General features: G+C 45.6%; 2 protein-coding genes across 8 annotated transcripts in view; one reads left to right on the top strand and one right to left on the bottom strand.

Annotated features, from left to right (window-relative positions):
• The window catches only part of LOC124185203 (dedicator of cytokinesis protein 7), a 58,606-nt gene that overhangs the window by 4,244 nt on the left and 26,466 nt on the right, over positions 1 to 27,896 (bottom strand). The window contains exon 21 of one of the 3 annotated variants that reach the window (XM_046575719.1): positions 27,108 to 27,357. The exons of the other annotated variants lie outside the window; for them this stretch is intronic. Within the exon in view, the coding sequence (XP_046431675.1) occupies positions 27,246 to 27,357 (112 nt within the window). The 3' untranslated portion in view covers positions 27,108 to 27,245. Of the gene's footprint in view, positions 1 to 27,107; positions 27,358 to 27,896 lie in introns of those variants that run through there. 3 annotated transcript variants of the gene reach the window in all.
• Positions 15,027 to 27,013, top strand: LOC124185209. 5 transcript variants are annotated; one of them, XM_046575733.1, is made up of 5 exons: positions 15,027 to 15,289; positions 15,438 to 15,607; positions 24,398 to 24,655; positions 25,536 to 25,765; positions 26,307 to 27,013. In XM_046575733.1, exons 1-5 carry the CDS (start codon positions 15,216 to 15,218, stop codon positions 26,691 to 26,693), a joined length of 1,119 nt encoding a protein of 372 aa, XP_046431689.1. In that variant the 5' UTR covers positions 15,027 to 15,215; the 3' UTR covers positions 26,694 to 27,013. The 5 variants fall into 5 exon arrangements, with proteins under 5 accessions (XP_046431689.1, XP_046431690.1, XP_046431691.1 ...); XM_046575734.1 differs by having other exon boundaries at positions 15,040 to 15,092; XM_046575736.1 differs by having other exon boundaries at positions 15,059 to 15,092; positions 15,434 to 15,607.

Genomic DNA, 27,896 nt, shown 5'->3' on the forward strand with positions numbered 1-27,896 from the left:
TTCTATTCAGTTTTAACGTTTAATTTCAAAATTCTTGTATAAATCTTGAACTTTTAACCAACCGATTAAATCCCACGAGATGAATTTTTATTTTTTTTCTATAAATCCCCAATAATATAACAACAGTAAAAACTAACGGAAAATAAAAGCATGAAAATCGGGACCGACAATTTGTTACGAAATATACGCAATTGATGAAAACTCGAATCGTCGCGTCGGAGGAGCAATATCAATCCGAACCCCATAACCGTCACGTAAGGTTCGTCCCATTCGATCCGACGATTAGTATAATACGTGGTAATTATCTCTAGACATAGGTGGAGAGAGCCGGCCAAGATCTATGGGCACATAACAGTCTCGTAGTACTTGGGACAGGGTGATAATTTGTGCCGGGCGAAGAAGAAGTAGAGGTTCGTTGAGGAGAAGGAAGGGCGATTACGGACCCCCGGTTATATACACATGCCCATAATGTATATGGTACATAATACGGAGATACATAGCCGGGCACAGAGGTTCGCTCTATCGGTCGGCGGCGGCGAGCAGCACCCCCGCAGGACACGGGGTAAAATAAGGAAAGGCTGGTGCGGCCGCCCTCGGATCCGCTTCATTCGGGAGCTCCGAAGGGCTAAACTCCATTATCGCTAATTATAATCACGTTTAATCGCAAACTCGTCCTCTCTACCCTGCCCGGCGTCGCCCTCCTCTTCCACCCCCCATATTCGACGACCGCTTTCGTACACAGAGACGCAGGACGACGCGACGTGTATGTGCTCACCCCGAGACCTCGTGCCCGGCGTCGCTCAGTCCTGATTATCAATCTGGACTCTCTCGCCCTCCCTTCCTCTCTCGCTTATGCCCCGCTTCTCACCCCTCGCTGAGCCTACGTCGAGGAGCCACTCGGCGTAGTTATATACTCCAGAGATACTCCAGGTGTCCGGTGCACGTAGAGACAGACGCAAAAGGGCTGCTGGGGCGGTGGAAAAAGGACTCGAAGAAAACGCGTTTATTTCTACCGTCTTCCGAGAGGCCCGCAAAGTACCTCGAGCTTTTGTGCGGTGTACGTATGCATGCGTGTACGTGTTCACGCGTGTTTGCGTGTGTGGCTTATACGTATACCTCTGCCTGTATGACGCACACGAAAGCCGTTCCACACTGGCGTGTATCGGTGTGCATGGAGAACGGACAATGGTTCGGGGGTTTCTCATACATCGTTTAAACTTATTCCCGTTCAACCCAGCGTGCACCTTTCTACCTACAGCCAATTTCATATAATCTTCATACCTTTGCCCCGGCCCCAATTTGAGTCCGAATCAAATCTCCTCGCCCAGGATCGATATTCCGCAAATTATTGACGATCAACTGCAATGCGGTTTATACTTACCTTGACTTCTACACGGCTATATTTACATCAGCTAAACAACCGTCGCGTTTCAATGCACTTTACACGGCTTGACTCGTTCAGACATGCGTTTAATACATGCACGAGTACCCGCCGACAAAGGCAATTCGGTATAGGCATGTACTTGACAGGCGTTTTCCATGAAAGTTGACGAAGCAACGCCGGCGGATAGATAACCGAAACCACGTTTTTAAAATCAGTTACTTAATATCACTTCTGAAAACAATATCCGACGCGCACTCTTATCAGTCCGGTAATACAGACGTAGAATGCAGCGCCGGCTGTCTATCCGAAAACGAAGACGATACAAAGATTATAAACGAGACTAGACGCGGCGAAAAGTAGTAATAGAACCGTTGTTCGTTACAACACGCGAGGAGCGTAGGATCTGCGTCTTAAAACGAAGGGTACCGACATTCGAAATGCGCTAATTTACCCCCGGACGCAAGGGTGCGTGCATGATTATACGTGCCGCATGAAGCGTCGGAAAATCAGACCCCGGAGTGAGGGATTGGAGGATGATGAGGGTGGTTTTCGGGGGTGGCGGATCACCTGGCGAACTCGACGAGGGAGTCGCGTTGCCCCGTGGGGGTAATTGTCCGTTCCTAGGGTCCATTACGTCTAAGAGCTGGAGGGTGGCGATGCGTCCGTGACTGCGAACGGCGGAGGGGTGGGGGAGGCATCGGAAGGACGTGACGGGAAATAAGAGTGCGGGCGAGTGGCGGCCGGAAATTGCGCCCGGCGCGCGATGGTCTCGAACCCGCGGGAGGGGAGGGGGGGGGGGGAGGGTCGAAGGTCGGGGGCGTTTGGGAAAACGAAGGTCTCGAGAGGAGGACCGAAAGGCTCAAAATCGCGGAGACGACGTCGTCGTCGGTCCTGTCCTGCAGTGTCCGGTCGAACGGAACGTGGTGTATCTTGTCTTCACGGATCGACCCCCCCCGCCCCAAACTCGCGAATAAACGAACGCTGCAGAGCATCGTGAAGGGAAAATAAAACTGGAAGAGGAAAATGGGGAAACGTGGTGGTAGGTGTGTAAGAGAACGAAGCGACGGACGGACCTGTCTCCTCGAACTCTGCGGCAGTCTTCCTCGGACCTCGCGTGACTTCCTGGAGTTACGACGGGCGAAACACGTGCCTTAAGTCCGACCAGGCACTCCCTTGTTTTATACTGGCGTTATTATGGATATACCTGTCGGAATACCAAACTTTTGCTGTTCCTTACTGCTTTTCTCGTTCCTGATAAAAGTGGGAAAACTTACGAACGGCATTGTCACGCCACCGAACAGCGGGGTATACTGAAATCCCGTTTAGTTTTTTGTTTCTTAAGCGGCTGGATAATTTGGTTTCTGTTTCTGTTAATTTCAAATTTTTCGAACCTGTTTTTGGATTCTTGTTGTTATTTGAGGCCCTTTTTCATTTTTTAACCGTAACAGAGTAATTAAAAATTTTATCCATGCTTAATGATGTACTCTTCCACTGTTGCATAACATATAACTATGCATAACCAAGATCTGCGAGAGCAAATGCAAAGGAAGGGCAAAAATTTTTTTCAATCTTTCATGAAACTCTTCTGATTCTCTATGAAGTAAAAATACCTTAGAGATGAAGAAAAATTTAGATAAGGATAAATTAATACGTGATTACTCGAGAATAATACACCTGAAAGAGAATTAGTTAGAAGCAAAGCTGTCTAACATTTTTATCTACTGTATATTTAAGAACGACCAGACAGCGTTGTTGAGCTTTTCCTCCCCTCTGACCAAATTTGAACGAATAAATTTATTCAGCTTCCGCCCCCCTGGGTGACCGTAGATTTATGAGGGAGTTCGCAGGGGTGTTCGCGTGTCTAGAAAAAGTGAGCAGCTTTTCGAGCGGAAGGATCTGGACGTGTGTCAGACGCGGCGATGCGAACCGCGAGGTGTAGGCGGCAGGCATCCGAAACCCGAAGTGGTTAATCGCAAGTGTTGGCGGGATCGAATCGGGGAATAAGGGATGCGCGTCACGTGACGGTGGGCGTCGGGTTTGAAAAAGGCGCGGCTTTTTAAACTCGCCCCAGGGGGGAAAGCCGGATGGACGCTGATCACCGCGCGAGTTTCTCTCGTGTTTATCCCGAGTACAGGAGAAGCCTCTCGATATTCGCGGCAATTTCGCATCGCGGTCTCTGCCGGGGAGCTAAAAAGTTCCGTCGCTTCGGGGCGGGAGCCGGATATGATCTCGGGAGGAGCTAGACGTGCAGCAAAGTCTCGCCGCACGCGAATGCGAGCGCCTTTATCTCTAACACGTGATCGGACGAAGGGCGAGACAGTTTCGGAATATCGTATTCCGAGGTTGCAGGTTCCCCGGGGAACGGCCCAACTATAAGAAATATACGTGCAGACGTTCACCGGCTCCGTATTAAACGAGGAAAATTTTCGGGGAGTTCGGTTGCAGCCGCCTGCATGCGGCGAAAGCAAACTCGGCCGGGTAATGCTCGAGGAAGAGTGCGCAGGGTGATACGTGTAATGTGAAAATACGCTAAAAGAGAGGATGGATGGAAGCGAGAGTGAAATTGTATACCCAGGTCTGTACGGTATCGTACAACGGAGAAGAAAGATTTAATTCCACGGGCCGGGCGAGTCGAGGACTGCGAATCCGACGATAATATTGTTTCACCGGTCGAAAGCTCCGCCGCCGTGCGCCGCTTGGTTCAGGAAGATTGAAAGACTCGCTGCACGGACGTTTCGGTTGATCTTCAGAAGTAGCGAATTTAAGTGAAACAATGCGAGAGACAAAGCGGAGCCGAGGAGTAACTGAACCTGAGGAATTTCACCTTTTTCGACTGCACACACATACAGTGCAGACCCGTACCCGCGTCGTAATACATAAAGCACATAAAGCACGTAGCGAACAACGTCTTGAATATTTGAGCCCTCGAGGAGAGGAAAGATCCCCTTAAAAGCGCGCGTTTTATGAATAATTTAGCAGCACGGGGCCCGGTTCGCCGTCGATATACACTCTCTTTCTATAATTTTTCCCATCTCTCTCTCTCTCTCTCTCTCTCTCTCTCTATCTCTCTCTTCGGCGCTACAGATACGGACGGGATCGTCGCGGAAATTGCGACGGTTTACGAACTTGAGCTTTCGATTAAAAACGCCCCGTCTTCGGTAAACATTTGGGGCCTGTTTCTAGACGGCTAAATTGGCAGCCGGGTTTACTTGGTCTGAAAAATTAATCAACCCGTTCTTCGGGGCGACGGGCCGCACGCCGTGGCAGGCGGGCATCGGCCCGGCGGTAAGCCTGTAAATTGTAACAAACGGGGCGCATCGTTTCACCGCATTAAAATTAATGACAGGGGCGTGACGGCGGGGGCGGACGCGAGCTTCGGGGAGCAATAACGCAAACAGACACGCGATAATCCGGCGACGAGCGCCCCTCGTTAGCGAGCCCTGCCACCCTCCTGCACCACCACCGGGAGCAACGGCAGCAACCCTCCTCCGCCCCCGCCGCGACGTCTTTCCATCCCTTCGTCACCTGCGAGCCGGGTATGATCTATACGCCGTATTACCCCGGTACATGCTTAACGCAATATTCTCTACTTGTTGTAAAAGCGTGTCAAGATATACGGTGCCCCGTATCTTGTAACATTAACGCGACAGCGTTGCGGAGAAAAATTTCGTTTCTTATACACCCGTGATGGAAAATGTTAGAAAATGCTGGCAGAACGGGTATACTTATCGTTGCGACAGCGTGTTAAGTAATATCGTTGATATTGGACGAAACTTTTTTTATACCCATAATTATTTTGTGTAATTACGACGCACCTCGTGCACAGTGTTAATAACAAAGAATACGATAACATGTACTTGTTCTTCTGCATGATTTTAGCTGAAAAAGAACGACTGATTTTCGTTATTTACAGAGAACTATGTTTTTCATTTATGGCAAAGAACGAAAATAGTTAAGGACTGTGTACTAATGATAGCTAAAAATTTAAGGTTCGAAGGGCTTTCAGCTGCATCTCTCTAATTATTATACTTAAAATATCACGTATTACGGATATCGTTATAGAATTATATCGAATAAAAATAAAACATCTCTCAAGCCATTCAGCTAGCGTAGTGTTGCATTTCTATAATTAATTATAACCACCCGTTAATGAGAAAAATACATCTCGAGCATTCAGCGACACTCAGACTGTAATTGGATCATACGCTGTGAATTTATAACAAATCAAGTGATACTCGAATCCGTACAATTTTGAAGATAATTGAAATGCAATAATTCGACCCGCGCGAGATTGCAGAATCAGATATCGTACCTAATTACCGTGCAGTATAACATGAAACTTCGCGACCGAAAAATGTTTTGCCCCCCCCCCCCCCCCCCCCCCCTAACTTCTGGTGTTTCTTAAACAAAAATATAAAAAAAAAAAATTCCACGTCTTAGCATACTGGTTTGAAATATTTCATACAAAAATCCCAAGAACCAACAATCTCTCCAAACTCTGCAACGGAAACTTTGGTTTAAAAATCTTTTTTTTCCAAATGCTTGAATTCTGCGAGTCGTTCTGTTTCCCGTGTATAAATTTTCTCCAAAAATAAATGCGCGCAGGTAGAAAGGTGCTCCGTGTGAAAAAACAAAAAAAAAACCAACAAACCAACTCAACATAAGAGGAAAAAATGGTAAAGAAACAGAAACGAACGACGCGCGTTCTCCGAGGATGACGAACCGAACACAAAGAATAAGTTCGGTACGCATCGCGGCCGTCATGGGGGAGAGAAAAGTTTCAGGTCGACGACAGTTTCGCGTGAGCGAGCCGCTATGCGGGGTTACAAAAGATCATCGACTTCGGGTGAGAAGGCGCACGACGAACGGCGCTTTCTCTCCTTCTGCCCCCGAGATCCTCCGCCTCCACCGCCGAGTTCGCCGGCTCCGGAAAACGGGAACGGGGTTCGGAGAATCTCTGGTTCCCTTCCGCCCTTCTCTCTCTCTTCGCCCGGCCCGTCATCCCGAGGGAAATTTTAAAACCCCGCATCACGGGGGTTCGCTGCACCCCCCGCATTCCGATATAACTTTTCAACATTTACTCGGATCCGCGGATCATACCGTCTAATATACGCGCCTTCAGACCATCGGCATATTTACACCCCGCATCGTTATTCGCACAGGCATAAACAAGGCGAAACACCGGAGGAACAGACGCTGGAATATAACTCCGAGTCAACCACCGACGTGTGCGCGGGAGAGGAAAAAGAAAGCGGAAAACAAATCATTTTTATCAAATGAATGTTTGCTCCGCTGATATGACGGTTACTTCCAACTTTCTTGATATCGGTTTACGTTTCTTCATCACCGGTGATTACTTTTTAAGTTCATACTCTGCTCTGATCTATATACGTAATACGGAATTCGCAGGAAACCCGCATATTCAATGTATAAAATCAACTGGAGTTGGTTCCAAGCTTTCGAATCCTGCGATCGCGTACAGAACAGGCGCATCATGTTTGTGGCCGCTTTTGTGAAAGCCTGTATTCACTGCCGTGACTTTTCGTCCGCAGTCCAACGACTCCGATACTTGATCAACTGCGCGGAATGAATACAGTTAAAGTTGGATAAACCTGTGACCACAACGGATACCGGGTGACCAAAGCCGGTTCATCTACTCTGCGGTAGTACACTTGGACATCGGAAAAGTCTTTCAGACCTTTTACCTTTTCACGAACAGAACTCTCGCGAGGTCCTTCTCGGATCTTTGAAGGTACAAGAGACTCGCTGGCGTATTTTTCGAAGCAGGTACTGCGGGGTTACAAAATGGATCATCGCGTTCGGGATGGTCGTCGTCCTGGCAGGGTTCTCCAGTTTGCTCTTGGCAATTGGACGGTCCCGCGTTTACCCGTCTCTGGATGTTATTCTTGGTACAGATGGAGGTGTGTATTCTGTACCGTCGACGAACGCATCTCTATACCCGAGATAACAGAACCGAAGGTAACTCCCTGACGTACGTACCGTAACATAACTCCCGCAACCCGACGCTGACCGCACCAGGAGGCGCCTTCCCCGAAGTGCGTTAAAATTACACGATTAACACACGACCGCCGCGAGTTATTGGATACATTCGGCATGTGTGCTACGTGCGAATGCCGAATGCGTCAAATATCTCAAGCTCGCTTTAGGATAATCGAAATATGTATCCCGCCGCTTTACGTAACATGAATATCCGATGCCGCGGCTTTTCGCAATTCCTTATTCCCTCCGTTCCTCGCTATTCTTGTCGGATTCGATCGTTCGGTGGGTGAATGGAATTAGGGGTTTAAGATACCGGGGCCCGCAGCCTCTTGAACATTATTTTGAAATATGCACTGTCTTGAATTTCTTGCGACATGTAAGAAGCGTTTCGGAAGAAAGAAGAACACTTTTGCACATCAGTCGCGACGCGTCTGTACGACAGGATGAACGAACGGTACGATTCGAAACGTGTACCTCGCTGAAGATTTGACGGTTTTAAAATTGACCAAATGTGACCGGTGCGGATTATTATAGAAGAATTTTTTACAGTCAATTCGGAACTTGAACCTAGGATAGTATTAGATTGACATGAAACAGTGTTGGATTGACACAAAAGAAATATTCTACACAAGTCCACACCGCATTTTATTTTACAGTGGGCGGAATACTTGCAATTTTCGAAACGTGTACCACTATTAAACCGTTTTCCGCTAGTCATCGGATGAATTGGAACATTTCTATTCATGAATTTTACAACTTCGTTCAACTATCATGGAATAATTACAGATATCAAAGGTTTTTGGCGCTCTGTTTCGTTCCATGGATCGCGATCTTTGACGGATCGTCCAGGGTGAGCAGGGGGTGACTTTCAATCGACACACGACGCTTCAACCCGGCGCAACGGCTGCACTATCAACGCCTGCAGAATTCCTCCTGTGGTTTGGTTCCCGGGTTGAGAACGACCGTGAAAGGGATGCAGGAAGAGAACGTTGGGGAGGGCCAGAGAGACAACGGAATCGAGTTACGCGATATTGGCCCCTAGGCGCTCGCCAGAATAAATACACTCAACTCGGTTCCGCGGCCATTCCTCCCCCACCCCCTCATCCTCGACCTCCGACCGACGGCAAATTCCCACCCATCGCTCTCCCTCGGATTCTGTATTTTTCTGTACGGTCGAATCGCTCCTCTTTTCTCTCCTCTTCTCTCCTTTCCGGAGACCGAACGAGAAAAGTCCCTCGGGTACCGGATCAAGCGACTCTTCCTCACCCGCGACAATTACCACTTTCGAATGAATTCGAATAATATAGGTATAGGTGAGCGTGCAGGCCTACCTGCGGGTGTAAAGTGCCAAAAACACACACACGCGCGAATGCTTTTCCAAGCACGTCACCGCGAAACCTTCTCTCGATCTCTGACCGTTCGTGTCCTACATGAACAAAGGTCAGAGGTGAGCGTTGTTCGATTGACGAATGCCTGCACACAGGTCGACCTGGCATACGGTAGGTATGTGCTTTATCGAATGGATATTGGCACCGTGGGTACTTTAGTGCTTTGGTATATTAAGCTTTCGATCGCCGTACCGTTTCGTTGCTGGTCATATTATTATTATTTATTTTTTGCAAACCCAGCAGCACGTAGTTATACCTGTACCGAAGTGTTTAACTTCCTTGTTTAACTTGAAAATTCATTTATACGGAGGGGGAAAAAAAATTCCACTCCAAATCGAGTCGTCCCGTTTTCTCCCGGCACGTTTTTAATACCGGTGGTATACCTGTGTTTATGTTACTCGATGTACATCGCTGCAGGGTGCAGCGTGCGTGTTCGCAATATGTGCGTACGGAATTATGGCTAAAACTGGCGGACAAAATGCTATTACGTACGAGACCTGCGTGAAAACGATCCTGTAAGCCAGAGTGGAAAATGCAACAATGTTTCTCGATCGATCCTATACGTATAAACTCTCCGGCCGGTTACGTGAGTTATGGCTGAATTTCTACAGGATCTTACACAAAGTGCATTCAACGACTGCGGTATTCGAAAAGAATTCGAAGCAAACCGGCGTTTCTTTAACCTACCGAACGAGCAGTGTCACGGGGTGTTTGCCGAGCAGGAAAAAATCCTTTTTGTACAACAATAACGTCGGCAAAAATGATCTGCTTTTTAATTTTTGCACTTGGAATCTGTTGTTTAAAAATCGGGCAGCTGCAGGGGATGATATTCCCGGCCTAGAATCCCGCGAGAATTGAGATCGTTTCTAGGTTGAGTCATGCCGCGAGAAGATGACCAACGATAAATGAAAACCGTTTTAGACGAGTTTCGACGTCGGCCAATCGCCGCACGATCGGCTTTATCCGCATCTCGGCTTTACGTCTCGCCCTGCGTGAGTATGAAAAAGATGTTTATTACGTGAAACACGCTGTAGCCGTCGACGCCCCTGGACGTGAAAACACCTATTTATTAAAGGAATAGTTAACGGGGGTGGGTGTTTGTTATATATTTTCCCCTGGTGCATCGGGGCCCGCAGAGCGGCATCAACACGCGATAGCGATCTGCAGCCACCCTCACCCTCTCCCTTTCCCTCTTCCTTTCCCTCTTTTTTACGACGAGCGTCTTTTATCAAACGAACGACCCGCGGGCGAGCGAGAAAGCCATAAAGGCGAGGCGGGGGCGGATGGCTGGGTGGGTCACGGGAACTACAAACCACAACCACCCACGAACCCATTCGAGAATCGAGGCTGACCCTATCGGCTCTCCGCATCTAGGTATAATATGTACGCGTACAGTTGACGTCGAAGCGAGAGCGAGGGTGCGACTCCCTCGTCGATGGGGTCGCCCGGGTTATTGAATTATTAATTAAGCCAGCTGGTACGTGGTTAACGGACGCCGGGCTACTGACCGCTCCGTGGTCCACTTACGAACCCTTCAACTCCGGCGGAAATTTCGTCCGTTGCGGAAAAACCGCACCGCGCATCGGACAAAAGGGCCGCGCGGCGTCCGAGCCAAAGAGGGTAGTGATTACGAAAATGAGACGAACGATCGCCTCGACGCTGCCTCGCTTTCGCGAGATTATCCGATTCCGCGGATCTACGAACGCCGACTGTGTATCACCTGATCTAGGCGATCGAGTGGAGTCCGTTGTGCGGATCCTACCGTGGTCGTTCAACCTGGTCGGACTAATAACGACGGCCCACCTTTACCCTCGGACCGTATGATAACGGCGCGCCGTCTACTTACTGCGATCTGCATACTATCGAGTTCAAAACTACCGGGACGAGTAACGCTTCTGCAATCAGACGGATTATTCCCCGACGGTAGAAAACCTAAAAGGATAGATTAACCCCGCGTTGTTTCCACCGACGCATCGTCGTCTGCATAGAGGATGTTATTAATTAAAGTGCTTGCAGGGTGTTACGGTTTTTCTGCAGGATTGCGAAAACTGTGTGAATTTGCAAAAAATAAGCAGAAGAATCATAGTTCTCAGCTCGGGATAATGATTATATTTATTTTCAACTTTTTAGATGGAATACAGAATCTTGTTTTTTTTTTTTTTCCTTTTTTCTTTTTTTTTCTACCTAAACAAGTCGATGCTTGCTTGTTCGTGCATTTTGTAAGTATAAGGCAATTGCGGTGAAATCGGGTAATTTATGGCCCGACACCTCCGTACGAGGATGACTATGATGGTAACGATAACGAAACAAGCGGCAATAACCAGCCTAATATGAATATAAACGCGGTGAGAACATTATGCGAGCAGTTTCAACCGCACAGTAGGTGCAAAGTATTCGACGCACGCGATGCTATATTTTTTTGCTATTGCTGTTGCAGAGCCAGTGTAACTATGCATACGGTGCTCCGCTGATTACTCAGCGCTGACTTCCATGTCGGGCGACACGCTCATTAGCGAGAAACTCGCATGTGATAACCCGAATTTCGTATTGCATACTTCAGGTTTAAATATCACGGTTGAGCAATTTCGTAAATTCATGAAAAAAGTAGCTCGCTTCGCGTTCGAGAATAATGTAAACAAATTGCTCGAAGGAATGTGCAATAAAGAAAGTAAAGGAAACGTAACGTCTGACGAAAGGATTTGTATGATATCATTTATACGAACGGACGTAATCGTTTTTCATACCCTGCACCGGTTTGGATTTCAAAGAAAAAATAATTTCCATACGAGTTCCACATCGTGGATGTATACGCAATTTCGCTACGCGGGTTGCAGGAAATTCGGGCGGAGAATTGAAAGCCAACGGCTGTTTCCACCACAAGGCACCTAATTTATTTAGCGATTTCGCGCTGCGGTTAAAACCCGAGCTTTCCACCTTTTACCACCTATCTAATTGAGCAGGTTCGAAAATTGAATCCGGGTTATAACTGTATTACACGTTTATACCGTGTAATTGATATCGATACAACGGTGTATAAAGTACAGGTCTTGCCCGAGTATTAATTATCAACCCTCGACGTTCGTAAAAGGGTCTACATCCGGTATAACTTTTGTCGTCGGGTCGGATATTCTGCAGAGCGGAATGGGGTTAACCGCAAAACACCTGTGACATCCTTTTATCACCGCGGCCTGTCTCTTTCGGTTGATACGACTGAAAAATTTTCCGATATTATACACCCAAGTCTCGCCGGCGGGTGGACGAGTATATGTATATAAAGCAATTTAATTATGTAGAAACGGGGGCTTAAAACCGTGTTCCAAGTGAAGCAAACTTCATTGAAGATAATACTGCCGCACCGAGAATGAGCTAACTTTTTCATTTTCTCCTGACCACTTTTTTCCATTAGCGTCGCCACCTAATTTTAGCAAAGTCAAAATGAAGAGAAACAAAAAAAAAGAAGAAAATTCTCGACGGCAAACTTCCACGACACATAAGCGAGAGACACTCGAGTCAAATCCGTTTCGGTATTCAACCGTTTTTCATCTTCCGCTTTTATTTACGCCACACTGTACACGGGGAAAAATAATTACGATTATGCCAATGACGACAGGCTTATCGTTAGACCTTGCCCGACCAGATCTTGTTTCACCGAAATGCACAATCGGAAGCTCTATCCGATCATTCTTCGTTTTTCTTCTTCAAATTCTTCAATTTTCGAGCGCAAGCAGAGGCATCGCGGTATTGAAAACGGTAAAAGAAAATCGTCTGTCTAACAATAAGTCTCGGAGTGACAGGCGGATGAGTAAACGTCTAAATCCCCCCCCCCCCCAAAAAAAAAGAAACAAACAGACTTTTGCGGTATCTTTTATCTGGCACGGGCGAAGAATCGCAAAACGCCTTCAGCTGATAAACGAATTCCGGGGGTTTTCCTTCGGATTGACCTTTCTCTACTCTCTCCGTTTAACCGTTCGTCCCTTCCCTCCCTCAACCCCATCCCAGAGATTTCCAAATTATTTGAAAGCTCCACCCCTCGCCATCGAGTATCCTTGTGTGTAAGTTCAAGCCGCAAAATGTCACCGAAGCTGCGATACGCCTCGGGACTTTTCGAGTTTGTGCCGGAGGACGGATCCGCGCTCATCCACAATTGCGTTTATAAATTGCCAATTATTCTCCCCATTATTGATACCGGACATTTTACACAAGGTATAAATTCTTATAAATTCTACGGTAGGCTTTTCGATAAGAGCAGCGAAAATACTCGCTGGCAGTTTTCCGTGAAACTTGCCACTCGACGCCTGCACATAGGCAACCCATAATACGTTTCGTATTCCCACATGTTCCAGATGTAGCGTTCGTTGCCTATTTGCCGGCGTCAAGTGGCAAGTTTCAAAGAGTATTCCCGATAATACTCGGACAACATCGTGTACAGTTCTGACGATCGGTAAAAAGCGGCTCGGTAAAACGCCTCGGGATCCCTGCGCGTTACACTAATTCGAATCCTTAAGTCAGAGCAAACGCCCCGCAGAAATTAGAGAACCAGAAACACCGCGAACCGTGCTTAATGACCTAGACGCCGCTGCCACCGAGGGTTCAAGAGTTTTCCCTCGGTTCCTTGCCCCGGGCGCCTAAGCTCTCCAAGAGTTTAACTTCGTCGCCTATTTTCGCAAATTGAACACTGTTGGAAATGCGACGTTAAATATAGCACCGAAAATATTCTGTAGAAATCCACGCTGGTTTGGTTTTGATTTCAAGACCACTCGGTGTCAAGAATAGAACGATTTACGCCGGTGATGTTTAATTTTAAGCTAATCGGTGCGAGCTTTTATTGGCACCGTGAATTTTCTGACAGTGCGCGAAAGAAAAATTTCGGGTTTTCATCTTACACTTTTTGCAATTTGTAGACGGATTGCAGATTGTCTGAAAAAATTTCTGTTTACACGTAATATCAGACCCTGCGTGGGTGTTTTATCCTTAATGCGACATTCGTCTCCCAATTAAGCGCTTTATGGTATTGTTACAAAGGGTGAAATCACCCGTTTTCTTCCCCTTTTAATGATCTAGTAGTCATCATAGATAAAAGACGTTTATAAACCTCTAATGTCTTTCAAAAGAATAAGGTTGCTGCGTCAACCAACATTATTGTAAAAACCGTCTGTCACGAGACTTTAAAAGGAGAGCTTCGTCACAAAATAAATCCTTCTCCTCTCTTAATTTTCCGCTTTGTAACAGTATATTAGTGGAACGCTAATTTACAATTATAAGCTACTCATCTGTTTGACGCATTATGCGAAGCAATAACTTTACCTGGAGAATGGATAAACAATCGGCTTACAATTAGTCGAGAAACGTCATAATTCATCTATTCATCAATGTCGAACATTCGTCAATTCTTCGTATGCCGTACCTATACTGTGTCAGCATATAAAAGCCAGGACTATGTCAAACGCAACCGTTTCGAATTCCACGAATAATTCGCTTTCGTTGCTCGGTTTGAAATTGCTGTATCATCTTGATAACAAGTAACACAGCAGATCATCTAAAAATACCTGCAACATTCCAAGCCAGTCTAAACTAAATACCTGAAATTCGCCCGTATAACAAATCACTGACTTTAATCACAAATCTGTGTATAAACCGTGAAACTTTTCTCCCCGTAACGTGAAAAATCATACAACAAGGCACAATTCACCTGGTTAAAATTAGATGTTCCATAATTAAAGAAATCAACGATCTGTGAAAAACATCTGAAGCAATCCGCGTGTTCGAGAAGCCGCGAGGTAAGTTCGCAACACCCCTCCACGAACACGAGACAAATGATTTCCAGGTATCGTAAGCGTCTAAACCGTTATCAAGGTGGTAGTTGGAACATCGAAAAGCGGCTCGATTCTAAAATTTTTAAAAATCGAATCGTATTACGAAAAATCGTACAAGGCATGGCGCTAATTCCGCACCAACCCCTCCTCCCCCTTCTCCCAAGTAACACCGTAGGTAGATTTCACAAAACTAGAACAATCAAAAAGCGCGTTCTGCAACACCCGTGTCGAACACTGCAGAATCCAACCGGTAAAGTCGGTCGCTGCCACCCCCGCTCCCTCTTAATACTAGAATTAATTGGTTTACGACCCCGCCGTCCCCGCCGGCCACGTGCTCGCTGTGTCGGGGGTGGGGGAGGTGGTGGAGCTTGCAAGGGGTGGGAGGGGGGCATGCGCGAGTGGGAGTGGCGGCGTTCGCGGATCCCGCCAAGGAACTTCTGCTGTCCGTTGTTGTCAATCGCCGGAGAAGGTCGCGCTGCCGTTATTAGCCCGCATGGCAGTCAATCGGTACTGGAATAGTTTCAATTTTTTTTTATCATTATTGTGCCGTTAAAGTACAGTGAAACACCGCCCGGAACGCGGTAATTGTTCGGTAGAATTGTTTTCTATTCGAGTTAAAAACGCGATCGGATGAATAACCGAGCGGTGGTGAAACCGCCGCGGATCGCCGATCGCCGCCGATCTCGCCGGCCGGTTTTATTATTGTGAGATTGGAATACATATATATATATATATATATACATTATTATTGCAGTAACATACCGTACGCGAGTGAAATTTCTACCACACGTCGGTTACCGTACGGTGCTGTTTCGTTTATTCTGTATTATTTTTTTTCTTTGCACAAGGAAGTCGGGTCAAGAGATTCGACTTTTTTGGTAAAACCGGCCGATTTTCGCGACGCGAAATCGGAGATATGCAGCCGGCCGCGTCTGGGCGGCCGATCATGCCGCGACTCGCACTACTTGCTGCTGCTGGCGTCTTTTTCTACTGCTGCTGCACGATGAGGGGGACTCGTTTAGGTAAATGAAACAGCCAGAAAATCAGCTATGACGAATCGAGATTTGTGCGGTGTTGTACGAGGGTTATCGATTTGTGAGATGTTAATTCCAATTCACGTTACGCGTATAACATATGTTACATGTTACATGTTACACGTACGTACGTATACATACATGGATGAATATGCGGCGGTCGCGAAAGATGCGGCCGCACGGAGTTCGGAGTCCGGATTCCGGAAGTTGGCAGAAAATTTGACGATGATGGAAATCGCCGCGTGAACGGGACACCCTGCAGCGAATATATGCCCCATCCTACACTTTATATCTGTATACCTAATACCTCTGCCTGTACCGACATTTGCGTGATGTACACGCATAATCGGATTCACGCCCGGTTAACCACGCTTGTTACTTCCGGTTTCTCGATTTGAGGCTTACCATGATTCGATAACCAACTGTAACCGGGTATTATACGGGTTTCATCGATGTCCTTTGATTACACGCGGATAAAAAATTACTTGCTGAAGCGGAAAATTTTCATTTTCAATACGGTCGTAGCGAGAAAATATTTGTTTGCAACAGCTGGGATTTTGCGAGTTTAGCTTACGGGTTTGCCGCATTGACTATTCTTGCAAAACTTTTGCGAAATGTTACGGCGAAAATTTTTACCTCTACAGCTAAAATTTACTGGTCCAACGAATTACTTTTTTCCGTGCAAAAATACATATCGCCAAGCGTAGATCAGTTTTCGACCGGCTAATAATATTCGATTGCTATAATGATTGCGAAACACGAGAAAAAAAAAAAAATTAACATCTCGGTATGTTGGTTCAAACTATTGCAAGGGGTGTTTCACTTTCACCGGGCCAAAAGATTTTTGGTACTAAATTTCTCACAGCTAGCTGCACCGAATCTGTTTACACTGCGTTGAAACGGTTGGCAGCGGAGCCGGAAGTGTAACGAAATAACTCACACTCACTGGATCGAGTCAGGAGAGCGTGCTTGAAAATTTACAATTAACAAATTATCTCGGCTGGCTTATAACAAAGTGACAATAACAATAAATATCAGCGAAGTGCATGATAAAACTAATAACGCTAACAACAAGTTTCGATCATTGGATGAAAAGCACAACTGTATTGATCTACAGGTATACATAACCGTACAAAATCTGCACTTCCTCACACGTCTATACGCGCATATGTGTATACGTGTATGCACAGGTATATACATTACGTATAACAGGCTGCGGATTATGCAAAGGAGTGCCGCCGATTCGGTTCAAGTGCATCGGAAATAATCGTCGAGATAGTTTTCCCCCGTTCTCCAACATCGCGCCGGATTCTCGACCAATTAAACCTAGGCAGGGTACAACGCGGGTTGTAAAAACGGTTCTGCAAAAATCAACCGATCCCGAGCACAGGGCGAAAAGCTCGATAATACGAGCATCGTTACAGTGCCCGTTCCAACGCGTAATATAAATACCTATACCTGTACAGGTATACTCGCGGAGCAGATGCACGGATACGTATACATGATATTATAAAAGCGAGCGAGAGAATTCATTGTTACGATCGGAGTATTTTCTTTCGTCAATAATATGTAATTCCGTTCGAGACCATTCAGATCTCGAGGTATAATCCGATACTTGTTATAGGTACCTTATACCTTGTACACGATACCTACGTAAGTATATAATACGTATTTACGCTTTTATACACAACTCCTCGAGATCCCAACAGCAGACTTATCCACTCGAGCCTGAAAGAAAGAGTCGATTGCTGTATACGCAGGCATTATTTCATTTCTAAAGTGGGACCGCCGCCGCCCCCCCCCCCCCCCCCCCCCACGTTGTAGGAACGAGGTATACAATGTACAATGAATGAAAATTAAGGGTGTTCGCTGTCTGCGACTTCTTGCCGGCCACTCGATCCCGATTCCGACGAATCTTAGCTTTTTCCAATCTTCGAGACAAGACTGGAGCCTTGCATCTGAAACAACGATTTTCTCGATTTGGATCAGTTTGAGAGTTTGATAATCGTGAAAGACAGCAGCGAGAACTTTTAGCTAGTTTATAACCACCGGGTTTGCCTCAGAGTCGGAGGAACCCTTTCAATGTACAAATTGTACAAATAATGCGAAATTCATTCATGCTGAAGCAGAAAAATTACCGCATGAATTGTCCAGAAAATCTTGTTTCTTTTCTTTTCTCACTTTGATATTATACGAACATATGTTCAAAACAATCGATCGAAATGAGTGTAATTGAAAAAAATTTGAAGCGATTGAGAAAAATGATATTTTTTAACGTGAAAGAGGCTTGGCCGTTAAAAGGTTAATTCTAACATCGAGTCCTAGTTGAAAAACTTTTCCTCGAGTATACGCATAATATAATACACGTATCGTACAAGAGGCGTGCAAGAGTCTTCGCATATAAAGCTTCATTAAAATCCCCGAGCAGTTTAGAGGGGGGGACGTTATCGAGATTCAAGATGGCGGTAGGGGGTCAAGTAAAAGGCGGTGGATAATTATTTTTCCCGCATCTGGAGCATTGCACGTAATATAATCGAAAAAATGACCGGGTGAACGAGTCGTGAATAGAGAAAGAGAGAGAGAGAGAGAGAGAGCGGAGTGCCTGCAGATCCGAGAGCGACCAGACGATTCGAGTTAGGTCTAGTTAGTCGAATTAACAACTCCGCAGCCTCCGAATGCCGCGGTTCTTGCCGAGAGAAGCTCGATCCTCGATGCTGTTTGCTCAGCGAAGAGGTTGAAGACGTCGCCCTGGAAGAGGGAGGACAAAACGAGAAGCGAGCGATACGATGTGGGCGCGAGGTCGAGGTGTCAATTGGCCGAAGTAGCGTCGCGTCGCGACGTCTTTGCGCGTACGAGGAATTATACCCACTACGCAGACAAGTGCGTAGAGAAGAGAGAGAGAAGCTTCGGATAAGCCCGGGTGAAACGGCGCTCTCTCGGCAATTGGTTAGATTGGCCGTGCCGTTAGAGGAATGCTGCTTTCATTCTTATTCCTCTTCTTGTTCTTCTTATTCTTCTAATTCTTGTCCGCGCGGTGCACCGCGCGTTTTCGGTATACACAAGGCTCGACAAAGGGCGGGGAAAATAAGAAAGCCGAGCGTCGCGACGCGGAGAACGAGGCGTCGCTTCGCTCTCTTGAAATTGTGCGCCATCCGCCTTCTTTCCCTCCGTAATCAAACCTACCCGCAGCGATAATCGTCCGAACCGCGCGACGACGGATTATTTACTACACATCTTGAAGCCTGCAGCCCGCCGAGCTTTTGCCCTTATTGTGCTTTTTCCGCGTGTATGCGGTCTGCGTATAGAAAGAAAGGAATAACGACGAATTTGCCGTAGGCTGCTTCCATTCTCCTTGCGGTATACGAGTCGTTGTATACAACTTCGCTCGGCGAACCCTGATCGCGATCCGCATGCCTCGGCGAATCTTATTAACGAACATTTTACGCGGGCACGATGTAACGACGATTCGATAACGGGAAGGAAGAAAAAAATAAGAAACGAAAGACAACGACTAATATTCGAACGTTGTTTCACGCGCGCGTGTGTTTTTACAACCGATCCAATTATTGTAATTCACCGATCAAGAACACACTTGACGTAGGTGTGATAAAATACACGCGCGATTACTTCCAGACGATCCCTTGTTATGTACACGATATACGTTATACGTAAATTGGTGTAACCCGTATCGTATAACACACCGTCTTTACTTACTTCGGAGTTTTGAAAAATTGATGGCCGGAGGAGAGTTTATCTCTCCCGTTCCCGCGTTTAATTCGTTCTTTCTTGCCGCGTTTAAATTCTTATCGCTCGGTATATACTTTCCGGAGTTTCGCAGGGATCGCGGTTGAAAAAAATATAGGCGGTCTCCAGTGATAAGTATGTACGTATGTATGTGTGTGTATATGTATATCGCATATATAATTCGTGTACAATACTTGTTCGAGAAAGCAATTAATTACCCCGAGGAGAATCGAGATGCCTTATATATTTATACGAAAGCCTCGCGTCAAGGGCCGGTTCTGTCCGTATAATTTAAGTTTAAATCTGTGCTTTTCGTAATTCGTTCACTTCTGCGTATCTCTCGAAGACAAATTAGCCTGCATGAAACGTTGGAAGTAAATGTAAATCTCACTCGTTCAAAGAATCGCAAAAGGGGTCGGGGGACTCCGAAATGGGTCACGAGCTAGCCAAACAAATATTTGAGCTGATTTTTTTTTTAAGATAATTGATTTGAAAAACGCTTTCGAAGAATAAAACTTTCGTTTCGCGTTTGAAAATCCGAAAAATCTTTATTCCTTGCTGAGATACACGCTTTTGATAAGCGGGTCTTGAAAAAGTCGCTGGAAATATCAAGACAAATATTAATATTAAAGAATGATCAACTTAATTTTCATCTTAAATTTTGATTCGAAATTTGACTCTGGTGTTTCAGCAATTCTTCTTTATTCTTTTTACACGACATGAAACGTTCTTGTAATGCATGAGTCAAAACGCGAGCTTTCGGGTTAAAATTCTGTTTTCGGGACATTATCAAAAAAGTCGGCTGCACGATGTCGCGAACTTATTCAAAAATTGGCATGTTAGACAACAATTAATCAAAATTCAATCGGGAACGACGAACCACCGGGCGGATAAAACGAACATTTGCGAGATTTTTCGAGACGGGATAGAAGCGAATTTTTTTAATATTAGGCAATTATGTATGAATTATTCGCTATTTTGGAATATGAAAAATAAAAATAAGAGAAAAACAAACATTATCATCAATTGAGAGAATATAAATTAATCTTTAAATCATAGTTTCAGACGAAAATTGAATTCAACGTTCTTTGATACTAATCTTTTTTCAACCTCCCAGCGACTCTTTCAAAAACCATTTTTCAAAAGCACGTATCTCAGCGAGTAAGGAAAGATTTGTTGGATTTTCAAACGTGAAACTATAGGATTATTCTTCTAATTTCCGATTTTGTTGGTCTTTTAAATTGGTACGGTTGTTTTTTGGCTCACCCTGTATATATATGTGTGTGCGTGAGTGTGTGTAAAATTATAAAAAATATGTGACTGCCCGCGTACATAATAACCAGCAGAATCCAACCGAGAGAGCGCTGATACCGCAGGAAATTACAGCTTCCGTTGCAAATTTAACGGCACATGACTTTAATCGACGAGAGCAAAGGAGGATGAAAGGTGGGCAGAAAAAGGCAGAAGAATTGAACGATGAAAAGAGATCGTATGAAATTTCGCCGGGTTCAATTTTAACCTCAGTGCGTTTTAGCTTTGATAGGTATGAAGGGTGAAAAGTTAATTTTTCACCTTATTGTACCTTTTGCTTCGTATGTGTGATTCTTGTTTGATGTATATATATTCATATATATATATAATTATAAAAATGATGCGGGTAACAAATTGCAGGGATTCATTGACTAAAAAGAATCCGGTAAAAAAAGAAAGAAAAGTATACAAATATGCTACTTTGACGTAAAAAAAAAAGTTCATCGGGTACGAAAAAATGATAAAGCAGAGGTTCAAAGATGAGTCGAAATTGATAGGGTAAATTTTATAGATACAATATTCTTCGGCTATAAAAATGATTTATAATTAATTGAGTTTATAATTAAGTATCCAGTTGTCAACATGTTTACGGCATACGAGTTTGACGTCAGTTACAGATAACTTGTCTGAATTTCAATGAACCGTGGAAACTTGTTCCGCCTGCAAGTAAATGCTGCAAACAAATCGTCGAACAGTGAGTGATGATATTAATCACCTCAACTGCCAAGTTGACGAAGAACGGAAAGTATAACAAAGAAGAAGAAAAAAAAAACGATCGTTTTTATACAAATTAAAAAGTTATCAACATTCCATGTAAGACTATTCAACGAATATCCATAATTGTTCAACGTGAAATGAGATATTATTCGATAAAATTGGACAAATGATACGGTTTCGGCGCGTTGTATAATATTAAAGAGAAGAAAGATGAGAAGTAAATTCATCGAATAATACGATCACTCTGAATTTAACAACAGAGTTCTATTGAGTTGAAATTTGAGAATGATCGTACGAAAAAACCAGGTGCACGGTGTTAGTTTGATTAATTTCAGGAGAATCACCTTCAGCCGCGCCTCTAAACCCTTGTTTGCCACGTATAATAAATCTTTTTTCTTCAACTTTATCTCTTAAGCTGTGTACATACATATTGTACAGGCGCATACGGATCGGCTAGTCCGTCGCTCCGACTGCCCGAGGGTAGTTCGGGGGTAAAAAGCGGGGACGGGGGATGGATGGGAGGAAAGGAATAAAAAAGAATAGAGCACATAAGGTAATAAAAAAATTTTAAAAAAAAAAACAAAAAAACAAAAAAAGAAATGAAATAAAACCGCGGGAAAACGAGAACGCCGTAAGAGAAGAAGCTGCACACGCAGGCCTCCAGGGGGACGGTCGAGAGAAGTAAGGGGATTTATCGCTCCAGCGCGGGCTGTGGATCGAGTGAGCCAATTAGGCCAGCAATTAGTTTAATAATTACTGGACTAATTAACATGCCTTGTCCACGGAGTGGGATGGGAGGGGAGAGGCGAGTGGCCGAACCGTAGGACGGCGAGAGAGCGAAGCGAGTTGCGAGTGGAGAACCGAGAGTCGGAGAACACGTACAATGGCCGCATCGCTCCCCCAACCCCTTCGCCCTTCACCCTTCACCCTCCGTCGACCCCCGCGGCTGATAGACGCGCGACGTATAACTCTACCGATCCTGTGCAGCTAGGAGCGAGTCTCTCCGCTTGCTGCAGGAATTCACGAATGTTCCAGAGCCAGGACTGCATGAATATTGCACCGTCCTGCCGCTGCAGGCGCATTATTCTATGCAGATCCGTAGGGGTGAGCAAACGCGGACCCGGATTTTCAATGGCGACGCGGTTTAACGTCATCTCGATGCAACGGCGAAAACGTATTCGTCATTTTACCGTATAGAAATTCAGTCCGGTTCAGCAATATTATACGCAATATATATTATATATATATATAATGTAATATACGTACCTCATACGTGTGCGGGCGCAGTTTTTAAACCGTTGACACACGGGGGATAATAGGATTCGATTAGGTATATATCCCACCTTTCCCCCTTCCCCCTTCCCCCCCTTCCCATCGGGGGAAAAGGATCACGCGGAATTCAATCCTAGTTCGCTGCATTTGAAACCAAATTTTATACCGTGATGGAAACGCGATGCCGGTTCTAATGCTCCAAACGACCGACTGGGTAATGACTTTAATCCACAGATGCAACTGCATCGGAATCACCCTTTGTGCAGTATCCGCATGCCTCTCCTAATCGTTGCTAGTTTTGCGCGTTTGCTGCATGTTATACGTACCGTTAATTCCAGCTTAACGGAATCGATGAAAGCTACTATGGGGAAAAATTCGGAAAAATGGTGTACGGGAAATTTGATAACATAGTTTAACAGTCTGTGTTTTAGTATTTATTTTTTTTTTTTTTGTAATTTAGAATTCAGAACGTTAAATTTATTTTGTACAATTATATCGGTGTATATAATACGGCTAAACAAAAATGAAAACGCGTGTGAAAATGTTGAAAAACGAACATACGTTGTGTGATAAAACGTGCTTTCAGTTCGGAGAGACGCTTTCTTTCTTTTTTTCATTTTTTGTTTTTTTTTTCCTTCGATCAGCAACGTTTCATCGCGAATATCGGATCATCCGTGTAAAAAACCGTGCGTCATTTTACTCGGCGGCCAAATCCCCGAAAGAAATAAGGGAGACGTTTCAAAGGCTGAAAAATTTTGAAGAAGGTTTCGATTGATCGAAGTTTAGGGAAATAGGAAAGAAGAAAAATGAAATGAAAGCATGAAAACCGTTGAAAAACGATCACGTCTGTCTTTCCAGATCGATTATTCAATTCCAGAAACGTTACCTTGACGTAATGTAACTAACGTAACGAGAGCACGACGATGTCATCCGCGGCTTCGAGAGACGACGGAGCAGAATATAAGAAGTCGGAACGGAAGTAGCTCATTTCAGTAACTATCAAAGCAGTGCCACAGACAACCGAGCTTGTAATCGGGTTAACGAAGCTTTTATCCCATACTTACACGGTATTTTCTTCGAACTAAACGAGCCGATGAAACATCGCGAGTCGTGTGCCGGATGAAAAAAATAAAAAACAAATAAAATAAAAGAAAAACAAAGTAAAAAAAAAAATACGGAAATACGAAAACCGCTGCAGGATTACCGGAAGTAACGTACTGCGACGTGTGGCCAAAGTTTAACCGAAACGAATTGAATCCGCTTGGCTGATTGAGCGAAATGATTTCGTACGCGTTACGTTTTTTGCACGTAGGTAAAAATATTCAATTTCCGTACCCCGCGGGATTTTACAGTGAGGGTGAGACGGGATGGAAGGGTTGGGGGAGGGGGCTTACCTTCGCAATAATTACGAACCTACAGAGGCGGGCTGCTCTGGGTTTTGAAAGAGTACTAATTAGTCGTGTTACAACTCGCCGCACTCGAGCCGCAACAAGAATTCAGTGTTTAATCCGCAGCATGCGGGAAATAAACTTGTTATCCGTACCGCGATGCCTGCAAATTATTCCAGAAATGGAAACGTTAAAGGGTAGCGAAATCAGCCGTACATACGTATTTATAATTTCCTAGTAACAGGATAGCGAGGAAGAGGAGGAAAATTGAAAGGACGCGAAACACCCGCTCGTCCGAAGCCTGCGTTTATTCTCACCGATCTTGCATCTCGGGGGTTGGTTGCAGGTGGCGTCGAAGCTCTGGAGCTGACGAGGCTGGACGTACCGCTGTTCGTCGATCCGAGATCGGCAAAGGTCGCGCTACGGTGCGAATACGACTTGGAAGGGGCGGGGCTCTACTCGGTGAAGTGGTACAGAAACGACTTTGAATTTTTCCGCTACAGGCCTGGGGCCCAGCCACCCGGACAGGCTTTCCCCCTCTTGGAGGTAAAAGTCGACCTCGAGCGATCCGACGCCGAGCAAGTTACTCTCCTGGGGCAGGAAGGTGAGTGTTCTCTCTCTCTCTCCCTCTCTCTCTCTCTCTCTCTCTCTCTCTCTCTCTCTCTCCCACTCTCTTTGACGTACCATACCGCCCGCGTCTCCGTACATGCATGCATATTTATTATACGTACCTAGGGAAGGGTGCATCACGCACACGCACCTTTTGCACGCTCGAAGGTGTGACGCGCCAGGTGCATCACCAATTCCATGAGTGCTAGTCTTTCTAGTCTGGTAGAAATAGGTCTGAGTTAAATATATGCGGTTATAAGGCTGCGTTATTGTGTACATAGGAAAAATACCTTCGGGAACGCAAGTCTGATGTCAGTTTTTGGGCTGTATAACCGACGTATCGAGAGAACAGAAAACAATTTGACATTTTTTTCGCGTTTTCATCACAGATTAATATCGATAGATGAAAAATTGTTCGACCGTCGTGCAGGGCGGAAAAATTTACATCGAATTATGTCCTCGTATGTCGGAAACGGATTCGGATTGACAAATTAAGAAAGAAGATATTTTTTTATCAAAATTACCCCAGATGTCGTCGCTAAGTAAAATTTTTTAACCCGACTCCGTTTCCGACATATGAGAACATAATTCGATGTAAATATACCGCTCTACACGTTGATCGTGTCATTTTTCATCCATCGATAGCAGTTTTTGAGGAAAATGAAAAAAAAACTTCAAATCTTGCCGTTTTCTCGAAACGCCGTCCGCGCATCGTAAAAATGACTTCAGATTTCACTTCTGTACCGAGTATTTTTAATTCAGAACCGTTTCGACCGGACTGTCTAATTCCCCTGATCGACCCCTTCACCCTGGGGAAGACGTGCATAAGGTGAGGACGGTGCAGCCGAATAACCGAGCGAATTCCACCGTTCCAGAAGGGGTCAACCTCGCCGGATCCTACATGTGCGAAGTCTCGACCGAAGGACCCCAATTCCTCATCAAAGAAAAAACGGCCAATATGAGCGTCGCCGTCGTGCCCAAGAGGGATCCCGTCCTCGAGGGCGTTAGGCCGACCTACGACCTCGGCGAACTGCTCCAGGCAGAGTGCACCTCCGCCCCCGGCTACCCTCCCGCCAACCTGACCTTCATCCTCAACGACAAGCAGGTGCGTCGAACGGTTATTCTCCCGACGTTTTCCACTTCTCCAAATGTATCAGACGGAGGATTTCATCCCGACGTAAATAAGAGCCGAATCGAGCCTTGAATAGTTTATTCATCGTCGGCCGGTTTGTTCAGTCTTCGATGAAACACGCGTTCGCTTCCAATATCGTCCGAGTACCGATTTCCAGAAGAACATGAAATGTTCAATTTGATTCGCAGCGTGATTTTACTTGTCACGGAAAATTTGACGATTGTCTAAAATCGTTGAAAACTCCAAGAATTGTGAAAATAAATCCCCTGCGAGCAGGCGTCGCGAATTACGACCCGAAAGAAACTAACGAATCGTCTCTCGAGCTCGCGCGCCCGGACGGAGTGATTCATTTTCGCACGATCTTCCCGATCTTACGATCGTTGCAGAAACTGGTATAAATTGGTACAACGGAGAGAGAAGACGTCGCGAAAATAGAAAGGGAAAGGATTAGATCCCCCGGATCAGCACCCATCCAATTTATTATCTCTCCAGCGTCGAATCCCGTGTTTTCCAGGTTCCGTCGGCGCTGACGCGAAACCTGACGCCGGATGTGACGCTCCCCATGGACGTCGGAGGTCAGCCTCTTCAGCTATCAACGACACGCCTGGGGTTGACGCTGCGACTCGAACGCGGCCACTTTCCAGGCTCAAGCCTGAGTCTCGTCTGTCTTTCCACCCTGCCCGGGATCTCGGCGGCACGAGCGAGAAAAACGGAAGTGACGTCGACGCTGGCGGCGAGCAGCGGCCGCCTCCAGCAGGAACCTCCGTCGCCCTCTTCGGCGACCCTTAATTTTCTCTCGATAAATTTTTTACCGTTATCCCTGACGGTGATTATTATCTCCGGGAAATTCCTTGACGCCGAATTACCCTTCGCGCAATCAACCATCTCCCGGGGTTACTAGATAAACGGGCTCTCCCCAAATTACTCGAGGGGCACCGAACCTGCCGCCATTATCCTCCAGGGTCCAGGATGATATCCCAAAGAGGTTGGTATTATTGTGATTCCACCGGTGTATGAGTGTGTTACATATAAATATGTTTACAAGAATTACACATACACGTACATATATATATACATATATATATATATATATATAAAGATAAGACTTGGTTAAAGATTATTTTAAAAAATACTGTGTTGTAAATAATAGGGTATGAGTGGATATAGTGGTTAGGTGTTTATTGAATAAAGATACGACGTGAATGACGGTGATACAATGTACTCCAGGTTCTTTACATTCGAACGATCAATTTCCTCGTACCTACCCATAATCTACGCTTCGCGCATTTCTGTACAATTAAGTACAATGCTAATTCGACCGCGACGCTAGTTTTTCCAAAAGAGACATCATCGTACAGAATTGGAATTAGCAATCGAAAGAGCCGACGCTGGTACAAAGATTCTTCGAATCCGCTATCCACGCACCGTTCCCTTATTTCTGGCCCGCTACGTGTTAACCGGGTTTACAGTTTATTATACCAGCTGCAAAGGGCGGGCGTTTCAAAGAGAAAGCACCGGCCGAATCCCTTTGATGCTTTCCATTGGAACGCGGTGCCAACAACAAGCTGTAACAATGAACGATACGTGGAAAAAGTGATACGACGTAAGTCATTCGACCGGCGGTATGTTTGAAGAAAAAAAAATAAAACACACCGTGTCCATCGACACGGTGAACCGAAAAGTCCTGTAAACATTTATCGAATGTTCGCCGCAGGGTTTCAAGCCTGGATATGACACTCGCGTGGCCTAACGAGCCTGGATACCAGGGCTTGCGTAGGCGGAGACACCTTGTCCGATAATACCGGTTAACAGTCCGTAACATCCAACCGAACGGGCGGAGTACGACCGAATTATCGTTCTTGGGTCGGGAGAGTGCTCGTCTGTATCCCAGATACGGCAAATTTGATGAGGACATGGAGGACATACGGCTCCGGGGCCGCCTATCGCTGCGGCATGGCCGCACTCGGTTTACTTGGACGTACTTATACGGGCGGGACGTACGTACGTACCTGCATTTACCCGTGTCGTGTGTATCGAGGCTCGTGTTACAGACAATAGGTATGCCAGCGATTGCCCCAGGCGTGTATGCTAATTGGGCTTGACT

This window comes from Neodiprion fabricii, chromosome 6 (genome assembly GCF_021155785.1).
Source record: "Neodiprion fabricii isolate iyNeoFabr1 chromosome 6, iyNeoFabr1.1, whole genome shotgun sequence".
Lineage (NCBI taxonomy): Eukaryota > Metazoa > Arthropoda > Insecta > Hymenoptera > Diprionidae > Neodiprion > Neodiprion fabricii.